The sequence below is a fragment of the Lissotriton helveticus genome, chromosome 8 (genome assembly GCF_964261635.1).
Source record: "Lissotriton helveticus chromosome 8, aLisHel1.1, whole genome shotgun sequence".
Taxonomy (NCBI): Eukaryota; Metazoa; Chordata; class Amphibia; order Caudata; family Salamandridae; genus Lissotriton; species Lissotriton helveticus.
Window position 1 is genome coordinate 448,820,489 of NC_136069.1, and position 16,588 is coordinate 448,837,076.

At 41.7% G+C, this 16,588-nt stretch overlaps 1 protein-coding gene across 1 annotated transcript in view; it reads right to left on the reverse strand.

Moving 5' to 3' along the window:
- CPB2 (carboxypeptidase B2) overlaps window positions 1-16,588 on the reverse strand; it is a 122,257-nt gene that overhangs the window by 17,888 nt on the left and 87,781 nt on the right. The window contains exons 7-8 of the mRNA XM_078657318.1: window positions 12,409-12,519; window positions 4,884-4,974 (exon numbers count right to left, since the gene is read on the reverse strand). Coding sequence (XP_078513444.1) covers window positions 4,884-4,974; window positions 12,409-12,519 — 202 coding nt within the window. The remainder of the gene's footprint in view (window positions 1-4,883; window positions 4,975-12,408; window positions 12,520-16,588) is intronic.

Genomic DNA, 16,588 nt, shown 5'->3' on the forward strand with positions numbered 1-16,588 from the left:
AACTTCCCTGACCCCCACCACTCATACCTGTGCCGACTGTGACTGCTTTGAAGGTCAATCCATAACTGGTTCTCCAAGGATTGGAGAGCCCCCCCCCCCCACACACACACACACAAGCTGGAACATCAGGAACTTGGGGGCTTGTAGAGAGTGAAGTATTCTTTCAGGCAGACAGTGTTCACATCTTTAATAGATTACGATGTGGTCATTGTATTCCGACCCGTGCATAAACCCCTGCTTACGCACAGGTCAGAATTACAAGTGACTGTATATTACGCATTTAATAATTATTGAACGTGTTAAATACCTCAACTGTTGCTAAATTTCAGCAGGTCAAACCTAATGAAATTTAACGGGGAAAATCATACTGTATTTACCATATCGTGTGGAGATTGGTGTGTTACACACCACAATCTGCATGTTATTCCCCACAAACTCATGATAGGTGTTATTTAACGCACCCAATAAATAACATACCCTGTGTTATCGTTATCAGGTGCAATAAATAACACCTTAACTCGTAATTAGGACCCAAACATCAAAGAGAGCACTTTGTAAAAGAACGTCTCTGCACCTCCACCCAGTGCAGTCCTCTTCTGGCTTCGGAGAAATAATCCTATTTGATTAACCATGTAACTTTCCACATTGCAAAATTCGGAAATTTCAACAGAAGACTATGGGAGACCTAAGTTCAGGATGTTACAATAATCATTACCTACATTTTTGTAGGCTACTTCCAACTCAGGGAAGATAAAGAGCATGAAAATAGGCTGAGGTAACAGAGTTGATCTAGGCAATGAAGGAAATATCTTCATCTAGGAGATTGCCTGGGGACTTTCACCTTGGCATCAGGCGAGGTAGAGTTCCCTTTCAAGTAATGCCTGAGAGATTTGTGCCAACACTGTTTTTGGATACCAAACAACAGAAGATCTGATTTATTTCCATTGAACTTCAAAATGTTTATGCTTATCCATTGGTAAATACCAATCAGGCAGGGGGATGCATTACAAGTCGACGTAGGATCAAGCTGGTCCAATAGCAAACTTAATTGAGTGTTATCTGCATATTGTACTGTGCAGGAGCCATATGACCTGTTATGCTTGGCCAAGGAACTTAACTAAATATAAAAAAACAAGGGAGAAAGGGAAGATCCATGAGGGGCTCCACACTGACTACAAAAGCTGCTAGCTTAGAAAGGAGGATGGTGCCTGTGAGTGATCCTTTGGAAAGGAAGTGAACCAAGCTTTGATTATTTCATAGATACCTATCTCTCTAAGCCTCATCCACAGCATGAAGTGATGAACGGTATAAACTACAGTGAACAAATGAAGAAGGATAATGCCCTTCATGTCCCCACCATCGCCAATGTTTTCTAATTCATCCACTGCTTTAGCTAGAGCAGTCTTAGTACCCCTTCCTGGACTGGCAAGGTCCCATGATGTCACTTCCTCCACATAAACTAACTGCTTTTTTGAAGTTATTTGTTCAATTACTTTGCTCAGGGCAGGCAACAATGTGAGAGCGCAACAGCTGACAGTCAAAGTATTGTCTAGATGATCTTATTTCAACAGAGGGCTTATGGCTCCTGCTTTCCACTCAGTAAAGAGGAGTCTGGAATTAGTCTCTGAGTAATAGCAGGAGCACAATATGCAAAAACAAGACAGACAGATATTACCAGAAGAAACCGATTGAATAATAATAAGAAGCATGGATATCTCACTTACAGAAGTGGGAACAAGCAAGGACCTGGTGTTGCGAAGGCACACCTGCCAGTTGGTCAAGGGATCTGGGTGTACTTTATTTTTGCATAAATATTCTGACTTTCAGCTAGAAAAAGGATGCCAGGCTATCACAAAAATCTTGTGAAGCCTGTATTCTACTACTGTCAAAAGTCAGCTTATGGAAGGATTTGAATGCCTTGAACAGGCCTTGTGTCGAGCTGTTTGCCTAGAGAGTTTTTATAGGTTTACAGTCACATCTTGTAAAGTAGAGCATCTTTTGAAGGGTACGTTATGCCACTACTGCTCAGTGGGCCAGTAGTTGCTCTGTTGTTTAGGCGTTCTGAAAACCACATATTGTTTGGTTTTTAGGTTCTTTTATGAACCAGTTTGGCAGGAACCTCCAGCTCAAAAACATGATCCTTTTCTGAGGTGAAATCCCTCAGTGCTTCATTTTATTCAATTTGCCTGTCAAAACAAGGATCGATCCAGACACTACACTAGTGCAACTGTTTGATTACTTCTCCTCTAAGATCACAATGAAACAGTGTGGCAATTACAAACAGAAGGTTGCTTCTTGGCAAGCCTAGTAGATAAAATCAGTGAATGTATGATAACTGCAACAGCAGTATGATAGTTGGGATGTCCGTCTCAGTATTTCAGATCATCGATCATACCAAGGATCAGATTCCTCTATCTCTTTATCAGGGCTGGTTTCTGTTCCCTTTCTGGCTGTGGATGCAGTGCAGTGTGCCTGAATAGTGACACTGAAAGCAAATGAGAATGCACCTATACCTCGATTTTTCATCAAGCATTAGTAGTTTCTGCTCTGAAGAAAAACTCCTTTATGTTTATCCTAGTATTTTTATTTTACCTTTTTCTTTTTTAATTTTTTTAATTGATTTTGTATTCTCACACGAACAATGAAAACATGGTGAAATTATATCCATATAGCAAACCATTTCAAAAAAACATTACAAATATGAAAAAAACATAATTGTGCTCTACAAAAGACATCACACAATTTTGCTTTACATCTGTGACAAAGAACAATATACAAAAACAAACAACAAACATCAATTGTCTGTAATAAATCATTTGACAAATACAAATGTCCCTTTGTTTTTCAATAAAGTTTATACAAATGGGAATTCACTCGTTCTTTTTACTAATGGAGTTTATCCACAGTTCCTTGAAGTTTTCTAGAAATGTATCTCTAGAAGTGACACTGGCATGCAGTACAGCAATTTACTTTAATTGTTTAGGGCCTCTAGAATACAGCACAATCTGGTTGGTTAGTGTCCCCAGGATGCAGTGGATTGTGGCAAATTGGGACTTGCAATGTAAAGTTCTGTGTGGTAACTTACTGGTCCTAGAAGCCAGTGCAATGTGGTGGGTTACAGCCCCAAAGATGCAAAAATTGCAGCAATTGGTTATTATCATTAGCATGCAGTGCAGAATGATGTTCGAGTGTCTCTCATGTCCACAAATGGGTGCAGTGGGCAAGTGTTTTTGATGCAGCGTTGGGTGATAGATAAGTAGGCCATGCAGAGTGGTGAAATGGGTTCGCTCTTATGCAGTCCAGCATGGGTTTCTAGTAGCTTTTGGAGACCCAGGGTTGTGTGTTGGGCTAGGGACCCTATGGTGCAGTAAAATTGTCATCCTACCCTTACAATACAGTACAATTTAGTAATTAAGTCGCCCTGATCTGGATGATTAGTATCCATTGGATGCAGTGCACTCTAGTGAATTAGTATTCTTGCTGACGTGCATTGCAGCTCCCTTGGATGTAGTGCTGTTTGGTAAATTCATGCCCCCAGAGTGCTGTGAAGTGTACCATAGGATAGTGAACTTTAGATGTGGTGCAGTGCAATCATCCAGGGTGAAGTGTTGTAAATTAGGGGGGAAAGTAGTAGTCTGGCTCATGCATCTAGAATGCTGGGACTTTGGGAAACAGTACTATGTGGTAGGGTGTGTCCCTATATTGCAGTTGCTTAAAAGTTATGTTCAGTGTGGTGGGTTAGACTATCTAGGATGCAGGGCAGTGTTCTAGGTGGGTGTACCCAGGGTTCAGTTCTGTATTCTAGGTTGCAGCTTCAAGAATGCAGAATAGCCTAATGGGTTGGTGTGCATGCAGTGCAGTTCTGTGAGGAGGGTTGGTGCCCCGGTCTGCAGTGTAATGTGGTGGATTAGTGAGCCTAGAATGCATTGCAGTGTCACCGGCTTGTGTTGTTAGGTTGCAGTGCTGTTTGGCTAGTTAGTGTACCTTGAAGGCTTGTATGTTGTATTCGTTTTCTTATCATGCAATGATGTGAATTTGTGTTACCAATATGCAGTGTGGAGGAGGGGTACAGAGTGCAGAATGCATTAAAATGTGGTGTATTAAGGCCCCTATGATGCAAGGCAATATTGTAGGCTGCCATCCCAAAGGTGAAGTTTAGTCTGGCAGGATTGTGCCCGTAACTCGCAATGTAGCGTGGTAGGTTGTAATGATGTGTTCTAAATTCTTCTTCTTAGGATGCAGTGCATGGCAGTGGATTAGTGATCTTTCGATGCAGTGCACTGTGGGGGTTTAGTAATCATAGGGTGCAATAAGTACTGCTATTTCAGTTCCATAGCGCTACTAACAAAACACTGTATTCCAGGAAGTAAGCTATAGTGAAGCAAAGTCAGGTATGACCATAGTTTTATCAATTAAACATTTTTTTTTGCCCTCAGAGAAGTAAAACAAGACTACAACAAATTAGACAAATGTTTCAATGTACCAGATTCTAAGGCTGAGTTGGGATGGCGCCTGTAAGATGTTTGTTGTACATGAATTACCCTGGCAATGAGAGCACATGATGCTCGCAGCCAAATCTAAATAAATGAATACGAATTAGACCCCCAGAACAACTCTGTTCCTAGCCATGCACACATTTTTTTGTATACAGCCTACTTGGTTGTGCATGCTTTGTGATGGCAGCAGGGGCACACATTGTCTTTAACTAGACCTATAAACCATAGCACCACAGTTTTGCAATTACTTCGTTTAATAAGAGTATTAAAAATGTCAAGGAATGTATCCAATAGCCTTGGCACCTGACTCATAGCACAATGCCAATGCTAGTAATAGTAGTGAATAGCAATACATTCATACTGTTTGGAGAACATAGGTTAACATACCACACCATCCTGCATCAAAGTTCCTGTTCAGATCTGTTCCTGTACACGCACTGTTGCTGTACTTGGACCGGTTCTTTCTCCACATTCGATTCTATTTGGATGAAGAACATTATTTGGTTAGCAACACAAGAAAAACAAAAACCTGATTATTCTCACTCACTAGTTTTTATAGGTCACAGGATAAACCTTTCCTACCATGTTGTAAGGTGCTGATAGGCAAGGAGCAATTAACAGTTTCCCCATGCATGCAGGGGGTTTCATCAGAATTATCCATATCTGCTTATTTGAACTACCTTTATCTGGCAGTTAACATGTATATTAATAAGAGAGAGGGAAGGTACATTTAATTATGGACCATAAGCTCTAAAATCCAGTTAAACAATCGAACAATTCTCATCTTGGCTTTATTTCTTTATTTGAGCTTCATAGGCAATAGGGCATCAGAGATCTTTACACACAGAAATAAAACCGTGTTTTTTTCTACAAAGAGTATGCAGAATCAGAAATAAGTATTCAAGAAATGCTGGTAAAATAGAGACGTTTAGTGTATGGAGAAGACATACAACCTAGCAAGAAAGGGGAAGGTAGATTAAAAAGTTAGGTAATTGAGGAGAGAAGAGCAAGTTTTTGCTGGGAATTTCCAGAACAAAGGGTCTGAAATTGTTTCCGGAAGTTCACTATAGAGGGAGGTACTGGTGTAATAGAGATCAAGAGAAAAGTGGCTAATCCTGAAAAGGAAAGTGATACCACCTTACTGGTTTCAACTGTCCCCAAGACTCCCAGTTTACTTGCTCTGTGTTTCTTCTGTTCGCTGCCCTCAATGCCCATTGCTCATGTATAAATCTCTTTCTGGATATTTCATGACATTTGTTTTTCTTTTCTCCCTTACCATCCCTCTCTATTTTATTGTTTAACCAGATTGAGTATGTCCTGAGATTTAGCATAACCTGCCCCAAAGAATCATGCCTCTATCATACACTCTGCATAGGTATGGCCTTTACAGAGAACAGTAAGAGGAATGAGGAGGGGAGAACCTGCTGGTTCAGTTGGCCAGAGGGTCGTACATTTGTTTGCCTTTAGTCTCTTTCCTCTGTCTATTGTTTTGGAATAAGCCACACTCAAAGTGTGCAGCTGAGCCTGTTTTGATGGTTCTCTGTTAAAGGTGATTCGCTTTGGAGGCCGGTGCATACGTTATAGAGCCATTGATTCGCATTTGCTGACTGCCCAGTCCTCTGCATTGTGCCCAGACTGGCCCTAGAAGTAGTAAGTAATTGCTGGTGCTCTCTTTCATAATGTACTGCTTTTTCAGTGTAACTTTATTTGACTTCATATCTCCTTTATATGTTTGCCACAAATGTGATTACATCGACACAGGCGCTCTTTGGTAAAACAATGCACCGCCTTATTTGAAGATATTTGTCATCTCTTTGGCTCCTCCAGGTAACCGCATAATGAGTGGCCTATATGGCTGGGTTCCTTTTGATTTTCACTTTGGAGCATGTTTGGGCTTCATTGGTTCCATGGATTACTTGGGCGAGCCAGAACATTTGACTGTTGTCATTGTTGATGTGTTTTCAAGATGGCTGGAAGTGGAGTTTGAAGGAAATATTACAATGGGAACTGCCATAATAGTGTTTTGGCAGTCACTCAGGAGAGAGAGCTGTCAGGGGATTATTGTCACGGACATTGGAACTCAGCTCACACCTGTGTTGATGCTGCAATTTTTGAAGAGTCACAGCAATAGACATGACAGAATGCCATCATACAATCCACAGGGGAATGGTATCGTTGAGCAGGCAAACTGTATTATCGAGGATTTCTGTTTAGATGGCAGTGAGGAATAGAAGAAGTGTGAGAGAAGGGATGTATGACGTTACAACGCATACTTTTACAACGCCTACCTTTACATCGCATTTTTTACAACGCATACCATTACAACGCATAATGCTTTTGGGCGCTGGATAGTGAATAGTTTAATTTACTATTCCAACTCCAGTCCCCGTGGATAGTAGGGAAGGTGTTGGATAGTACATTAAACCTATTCCCTATCCTAGAGCGCCCCCAAGCGCTATGCGTTGTAATAGTTTGCGTTGTAAAAGTTGCGTCGTAATGGTGGTACGTTGTAAAAGTTTCGTTGTAAAGGCTGTTCACCTGAGAGAAGCTATGGAGGAATTCGCTTGGCAGTACAATGTCACACAGAATGGCGCAATGGGAAAAACTCCCTTTGTAAGCATGAGGTGGAGGGGCCCCAAAACGTAATTGTGGCTGCAGTGAATGAAAGAAGTGGAAGTGTCTTGTGAAGTTGGAGAGAGGAAATCCGGATGGCAGGAAGTTGTCAATGGATGGTGGGATTTTGGTACAGGATAATTTGAAGGTTCAATTGGGGAGAAAGAGTGATAGGGTCATTACATTTTTCAGACCTGTGGAAGAGGCAAGTGTACAAAGTGGAACCGGGTGTTGAAAAATGTCATGAATGGAATAAAAGAAGAGTAGCCTGTAGGGGAAATGAGAAGAAGGTGAGGGCAGGAAGACATAAAGGTGAGTGTAATTCTTTTCTGATGATGCTGATATGTTGAGGGCCGTGCAATGTATGGATGGAAGCGAATCTGTAGGGTTTGCGAGAGAGAGAGAGTCAGTAGATAGGAAAACATGTGACTGGAACAGAATGTGGTGCAGAGTCCACATGTGTACGGGACCATGGAGCAATGCGTGCCACTGAAGTTCCGTGATACTGTTTTGATGTGAATTGCAGATACGTTTTTTGGTTGTGTTTCCATTGATGTACTGTATGCTGTATTGTGCCCCCCCCCCCTTAGTGAGTCCCAAATGTAAAATGTTTAATCATAATTATAATGATAAAATAGAAAATTAACAAACAATGCTTTTAACACTCATTACAATTTCCCTGCCCCTAATACAGCCTCAGCATTTTTTTACCATTAAAGAATTGAGAGAACCCCGCCCCGCTGCATGTCAAAAACTTCCAAATTCAGTTGTGAAATGTAAACAAGTGTCAAATTTCTTCAATTAAAAATCTTTCAATTTCATGGACAAACTCAACTAAAAGAAGAAGGCCTCAAATACATCTCTGTTTGTTTTGGATTCATAGCAGCCTGTTCAGCCCCTTGCAAGCTTTTCCGCAATAGGAAGCAATGATTTCCAGCAACTAGTTTCTAGCAGTAGGCCCTTGAGATCTCCTACTAATTGTCTCTCAACAAAATTGTGCAAACATTTGTGCTAGGTACCTCTCCAGAAAGATCTTTGATAAATGTGCCCCTGCTTTCTAGACATGAATGAGCAAACTATAATTCGCACAGTAATGCCCCTACTGATGCAGTCATCTTTTTTTTGTTTTAATACTAAACTGTTCAAACAAATGTGCATAAAAGCCTTATCCTTTTTTTGTTGAGCCTGTCTCTGTGAGGCATGCTGTATTCAGGTATGGTCTTGAAAATCTGCCCATTTTCCACCCATCTTTTCAATTGACTGATGTTACTGTCCTTTCTAAATGGTTGCTTTTGATTCATGAATAGACTTAGTAGGCCCAGCGTAGTACTGCCTTATCTACATTTGTAACCTCCCATGAGGACTGGACTTCTTACTTGTTTTGTTACACAGTCTGCTTTATGTACAGTCTGTGAACATTATTTTCTTTAATGGTTTTTCCCTATTGCAAGCGCGACGTGATTTCCTGCACGGGTGCCTGCTTTGCCTCAGGGTGTCGTGCCACAGTTTCAGCATGGAGCCCCTGCTTACATTTTTATTACCAACAGTGGCCAACCTGCACCTTTTTATCTACATTATGTTTTATTTCAGTATAGTGACCCCGCCCTTTATGGGATTTTTTTGGCAGCGCAACACGCTTGCTCCTCATTACCGTCTTACCCCTGGGCGCCGCACAAACCTTTCATTATTAAAAACCACACGGTTGCGAAGCTCAATATTTTAGCAGGTGCCCGCTTTTATAATTCTAATTTTGTAACCGGTAAACTACGTAAATTATGATGGACCCATGGCCACCCAACTCTTATTTAAATATACCCACTTATCTGCTTTTATATTAACAACACGGGCGCCGCACTTTAGGTTGCAGCACAGCACCCACTTTTTCACTCTGCTGACTGCTCCTCATCTCTCCCGCCCCTCCTATTTTCTTGATATTGCTGGTGGGACTCTCTCCTCTATGCTGCAAAAAAAAATACCCGACACCTCTGTCCACGCCCCGTCCCTTTACCTTCCACCTTGACGGCGATGGTTCACAAGACACCGTGTAGACCTAACAAGCATTTGCACTGCAATAGGTCTCGCATTTCCGAGATTTTGAGCTATTGGCATTGTAAATGACAATGCCTTTTATTTGTGTGTTTTGAAAACCTGCAAGCAATGACTTTAAGTACAAAGTGCACATAAATAAAAGGCATTGTCATTTACACTGCCAATAGGTGAAAGTTTCGAAAATGCGAGACTTATTGCATTGCAAATGCTTGTTTAATTCTGTTATTGAGTGTTATTCCTGCGCTAACTGCATCTGATTTTGTAAACTTACATCACACTTTAAGTGAATGCCTAGACTATTTCATTTCACTACCCTATAGAAACCAAAGCCACAAATGATGTACTTAGATTGAGTGAGATTGTTTTAGTATCTTGTTCCTGAAGTTCCAATCACAACCTGCACTACTTTTTACGAGGATTGCTCAGATGTCCTTGACTTTGCAGGGCTTGGAGAATTGGCCTCAAATATAACAAAGTGAGATGTGTTCTCATATGGTATGTATTAAATGCTGGTGTGTGGTGTTATATGGTGTCGAATAGCTTGAGAGAGTGTGATGCTGTGTGACACTATGTGATGTGGTATAATATGGTGTAGGTATGATGTGCAGTGTTTTTGGAGGTTTTGTTACTATATTGTGTTGTTATAGTGTGCAGTGACGTGGTTTGGTATGGTATATCCTGCTGTGTGTAGAGTCACTTTGTATGCTTTCCTATGTTTGGGACACACCTTGTCTGACAAGTGCGCCTGCTTTCCTGGTGTGACCCCAGGGCACGAGTCGGGGGGGGGGGGGTACACACGGGTACACGGCATCCACCCACTATATTCACAGGGTGGACACTGTCCACCTTGCCAAGAAGTTGGGCCCCACATAAACATGTTGAACATGTCCCAGTGTCATTTTCAGACACTGGAACTCGTTCAGCAGCTCCTGCACAGTCTGCTTTTCATTTTCAGCAGCAACCTGCAGGCAGCTAAGGGGATTTTTTTCACCTCCAGCTGTGCCAAAGATAAAGGCAGAAGTTAAGGGGCCATCAGGCGTCCTTTTGATTGAGATCGGACTCGAGGCGACCTCTCATTTAAATACAAATGCACAGGATAGGAAACAAAAGCACACAGCGTGTTATCTCTTCACAGACACTTAAGAGATACGTGCTTTTTCGTTCGATAACTTTATTTCGGTCGCAACGGACCATAAAAGTACGTAATAAAATACATACATTGCAAATATAAAAGAATACATTCGTGCTCTGCTAAAAGTAAGATAAAAAAATACAAATGTATACAAATTTAGTGAATTGGTCGATGCAGGGAAATAAGACCTGATTAAACAGGAAGTACATTATCGAACAGATGAATTAGAAGAAAGTATTGTCAACTGGTCAGTGGCTGAATTAATCAATTTCCTGCGTCTATGCCACATACCATTCAAAAAACGGGAGACGGCAAAAATAATGGGGGGTGCGTATCATACTTGAGCACTCTAAACGCTTGGGCACATTGGCGAAAACCAAGATTCCTACAGATTGGTAACAACCAGTATTTTCGTACAGCCTGATATGCTCAACAGAAAAAGAAAACATGAATTTCATTTTCTAGCTGGTGTTCACAGAGCGGACAGTCCGTACTCTTATTGCTATCCCATTTACATGTAAACACTCTGAGCGGGAGAGTACCCAATCTGAATTGCATTTATAATTTTCTTGCTGTTGCAGGGTATACCAAACCCAGAAACTCTTCCCTTAGGTAATCTGCTTTGACCTGAAGGAACTCAGTGGTCAATCTCCCCCCCTCCGAGCTCGCATGGATGGCTGGTAAGTTATAATTCCAGTAGTGTCTAGCCAAATCAGCTTTAGTTATATCTGGACAGTCTACATCAGGAATTTCCTAGAGCCCCAATAGTCCAATCCTGCTACAGATTGCCTTTATGTGGGTCAACCACAGGATCTTCTTACCTTTCAATGCGACCCAGATTTCCCTAAATTCATTTTTGTAGCAGACAAGTTCTGGCACGGACCATAGTCTTTTCCAATACATTAATGGGCGTAGTAACATAACCTCCTCAATAGGTAGTAGCTCTAGGTCCATGCGTAAGGGTATAAGCGGAGTACTCACTGGGAGGCCCAATATATTCCTCATGAATACATTTTCAACCTTAGCTAAGGTAGAAGATTTTTGGTGACCCCAGAGTTCGGCCCCATATAATGCTGCCGATCTAGCCTGTGCACTATAAATTTCGATCACTGGGCCCACAGGCTTAAACTCGGACTCTCTATGCAACTTCTGGATTCCCCCCCACCACTCTTGTTAACTTAAGTGCCGCCTTTTCCAAATGGGGGACCCATTCTAGATGTTCTCCCAGGGTGATACCCAAGTACTCAAAAGTTTTGACTCGATCCAGTGGGGCTCCGCCCAGAGTGGGGTTCGGTCGTGTCTGCCTCGGGGGGGGGGGGTTAAAAATCATAAACTTTGTTTTATCTAAATTGATCTCCAAACCCCTTACTGCACAGAAGTCTGCGAAGCCATGCTTTTTACTTTTTCCAGTCCCTGTATATATGTACAAGCACTGAAGAATGTCAAATGGGTTGGTTTGTGCCAGTATTTACACAAATAACAATATAAATAGCACTATTTTATTTCTTTTATAGAGCTACTCATCCTAATGCAGAGTCTTCCAGTGAGGTCAGTTCCTGTAATGCCATGTGGGATGTCACGCGTCGTGACGTCATGTGCTGTGTTGGCACGCATCATGATGTCACTTGCATACTGCCTAACTAGGTCATTCCCTCCACTTCTTTTTCTAGGACTTGTGCCCTTTGTGTCCCCATACCATCCAATATCTATGTCTCTGTCTGCTTTGATTGTGTTTCCCATGTTCAGGTCCAGGGAATGTATGAGAGCAGATGCAGGGAAGGGCGTGCAATGACCAACACTGATAAAATTAAAATGCCCAAAATTGTCTCAAATGTACTTTAAACGGCTTCCAGTCATTTGCCAAATCTTTTCTTACCCACACATCATAATGGCTACATTTTGATCGAAACACTAGAATGCTGTACACAACTGGTTTCAGATGTATCTTCAGACAACTTTGGTTCAAATGCAAATCAGAGAGCATGCCGGATAAAAAGATAATTGCAATCATTTAAGAGCAGCTACCTCCACAAAGAGAGAGAAAGTATAGCTTTCCCCCTGCTTTACCACAGCTGTACTTTTTATGAGAACTGCTCGGCCTGTAGGCCACGCCCTTACCGTGGTCCAGGTGTACTCGTATCCATCCACGTTCATCACAGGCATGACGTAGAAGTCAAGGTATTTCAGAAGGCTATTCATGCGGGTGTCTATGTTATAAAATTCTGTTGCCTGTATAAAAAGAAGATGCAATACAAACATACATGTGACTGGTTTGCTGCAACACAAATAATGACACGTTAACAGAGATTAGACAAAGTGCATGAGTATGTGGAGGAAAATATGGAGGTCAGCAAGATGTGTGAGCCGTGGGGAGCTCACAGCTATTTTACAACGCACTGGCGAAAGTTTAAAACACAAATGATTCATGTATTGCTGTGAGGCGACTTCCAGGCACCTTTGGGGTGAGAAACGAGTCATGGGGACCTATTGAGTGTTGCCACCGCGAGCCAGTGGAAGGTTCATTGCAGTCTATGCCAGGACAGGGCAGGTACAAGGGGCCCTTTTCACTCGCCCTTAAGTAGGGCATGTGTAGTGTATGGTGCGGTAACTAGCTGCAGGTAAGTCACTCCTGAAAGTATAAAATCCTCATTTGCAGACGTGGCAGGAGGAAGTCCCAGAAGGTGGAGCCTTGTGTAGTTTTTCCTCTCACAAGTATTCGTAACACGGTATAAGGTCGGATGGAAAAACGGATGTCGATTCACCAAGATGACAGGGAGTGACATCCCCATATGTGATGGGGGTGATATATATCATTCTTTCATAAAGGTCATTTGGGGGGGTTGAGTTAAGATTTTTGAGAATCAAATAGGAGACCTCTGCCACAAGGGCTCTGCTCTGCTATTGGAGAGTACATTTGTGTTAGGAATATGACATTTTCTTGATGACCATAAGCCCTACTGGAGTATAAGGTGTATCTGGGTGTCATCTGGAATCAGATGTGCCGTGTGATCAGTCCTGTTGAACGATTTGACCAACCTCCCAGCAGCTCTATCATCTAGAGTTCTGGTGCCCAATTAAACAGTATCAAGAATGAGGACTAGAAGGACTCTTGGGACATGATAGTCACATCCTGTTGAGCTTCGGAGAAGAGTGGTCAAAAAAGGGGCTACACTTTGTTAGCGTGAACCAGGATATTCAAAGAGTAGAAAGATTTCAAGTGCATTTTGGCTCAAAGTGAGTTACAATGTTTTTCAGCATTTTACCATTAATTTTATAATGAAATCGCCAGTGTTTAATCTATACAGGTCCATCAAAAATGCAGCACGCTAACATACTATTAATGGGAAATTATGCGTTGCAGGTTTCTTCAATGGACAATACTATTTATTTGATATTTTAAGGACAATAAACTACGTTACACTGCTGTAGTTCACTCTATGTTCTTTATGCACATTGTCTAAAGCATGGAGAATTATCCTTAGTACAGGAAAGCACATGGAGGCATTTTGGTTAGTGAAATCAAAAGACCTATGATTTTTTATCATGCATTTATTTGGGTGTCTGCAGAGAGGCTATGCCACTGTATAATCACTTTCAAAATATTTGATGGATATTGAGTAAAGGGGTGCAAGTGTGTATCGTTAGTCCGGAGCCTTGATAAATTGAACCGTGATGCAGATGTAAGGCTTATGAATGATGGGCAAGGAAGAGGCTTTCATGTTACCCCCAACTGTAAGCCACTTTGAAAAGATTTTTTCAGATCTCAGCAAATCATCTTCATGTATTAGGCAGATATGGTCTAATCATGTACAGCTTAAAGGACCAAGACTTTGGATTTTTCGGACATCAGCAAACAACTCAAGGCCTTTAATCCCAGCTTGATGTGATCCAACTATCACAGTCTTTGAATTGTCTGTACTACATGGTTCTGGTCCCATTAAGCTTGCATGTCGTTTTCATTGGTAACATTGAGTTGCAATGGTCCACCCGTGAAGTACCTACAGCTTAAACTAATCCAATCCAATGATGCAGAGCCAGCCAGGGAATGCTTCCTAGGGGTATTTGCAAGTGATGAAAAGGGCAAAATGGAGTTGAAAATTACCCCAATATATTGCATCTTCTGGGTGAGCAGGTGAGAGCACCAGATGGATTGTAACCAATTAAAGATAAAGGTAGGTAGGTCAGTAGAGCCAGGAAGAAAATCCTAAATCCTGAATGAATTCATACCCAATGTGTTTTGGTAGATCCATTTTTGAAAGAACGTTCTCTAATGCCTTATTCCTCTCATTTATGCCTCATCGGGATAGTAAACACTATATAAATACAATTACATCCATTAAGATGTATTTGAGATTGATTTGCATGTTATTACCGCATTGAGATTGTTGTATGGTGTGAAGCTTATCCAAGCCCTGGTTCCAGAGTTGCTTGAGTTCTAATGTATTCCAACCAGAGTGAAAACATCCTACCTTCGTTCTCTAGATTTTTTAGCAGCACTTTAGGTGATGAAACAACTCTTACTCCAGAAGGTGGTTGTGAGTTTGGAGCTCAGATACTGTATGACAGAGTAAATCGTTAAAATAAGAGTCAGTGTCAAATCTGAACTATACTTTGCAAAATAAGTGGGTTTCAATTTAGAGCAGGAAGACCAGAGTCCTGTAAACATTGATCAATGGAGATAACCAGGGTAAAGTAGCTCCCAATATAGCTGACATATGACCATGAATGTTACAACTGGACAGTCTCTAAAAGGTACAGTAATTGATTTAACACTCGGGTCTATGGCCAATGTTAACCTACTGCACGGATCATGATTTGCAGTGTTTTTCAGTTCAGCGCTCTGTCCTCCGATGACCCACAGGGTTCTCTAGTTCACACTATTGGGGTATGAATGTTATTTCAGGGAATTAAAAGCCACATAGCATCCAGAGGTCTGAGATATGTGTGAATGTAATACCTGGATGCCCTATTTTCTGAGGGCATTTAAGTGAAACAGGTGAGTTTGCTCCCAAAATTCTACCATCCAAAATTATTTTAAGTGAGGTGCCAAAGCAAACCATGGAAGGGGCTATTGGTCGACGGAGAGAATACTGGGGAACAATGTTATGTTTTGTTATGTTCCTGACCTTTCATAAAGTGCACAAACTCATGGTTAGAGTCTCTTGGTGATAGACAGGAAGAGAGCAATGTAGAACCGAGCAAATGAACTATCCATTAGAAAGGTAGCAAAAAGTCTGGGTGCTGCAAGTTTCTGGTTTTCTGGAACCTCTTGGTTCTGATCGCCAGCGATAAGGGAACTAAACACAGATAAAGGGACTAGTAGTGATGACACATAGCAGAGGTTAGTTTTCAGGGTGCCAAGAATTGCTAAGAAATGGGATAACATCAATGGGTGACACTCAAGAGCCTTCTCAACCTTTAGTCACCTATATCTTAGAAATGGCCATCATGGTCACAGCTTTCGGTGTAGGATCGCACCCACAGAGCTGGGATAGCCACAGGTCAGGGTGGAAGTAACTGGGAGCAAGAGCACCCTATTTTAAGATTACTTGACACAAATCCTGTAACCACGATGATATGGAAACCATAAGTCAAGGCAGGAAGGTTCCAGCAGTTTAATGCACAAAGTGGCTGTAAGGGAATTGAGTCAGCAGAAAATCTGTATTGTTCGTCTTAGGCTCAAAATATGAGATATCAGGAAGGTTACAATCCTAGTCAAACAAATGGCCCCAGCTGCACACTACTCAGCTGTCAGGCAGGTGTACAGGGTACACTGAGGACGGAGTGCAATCCCACTGGCAGGCGGAGTACTTCAGTTGCTCTGGAACGTAGTCTACTTGCTTGTGATGGGTTGATACTATTTCTTTAGCCTCAGTTCAGGTCATGCTGCAAATCTTAGTAGCTTCTGTGCAGGCTCCTTTTTTTTTACACAATTCTTAATTGATGTTGTGATACACACAATAAATTAACAGTTAGCGGGCATCAAACTCGAGAACATGTATGCAGCAATTATTAAAGTCCTTCCACCGATCACTCGGGCACTCTATTTTCTTGTGTTGGTCCTCCTTGCAGGTCTCAGTCAGCTTGGCCTTGGCTCTGTCCTTCTCGATCAGGGTAGCCAGTTTCTAAATCAGACAGTCCAGTGGTTTATCGTCTTAGCAAGGAGCAGCAGATTCACCTTAACATCTGTTCTTATGCTTAGCTCTAGCCTCAAGAAGAACCGCCACAGGGGTATCATATTCCTGGCACAACATATCTTTAACCTGATGCTGCACGGCTACTACCAGATGTTCAAATT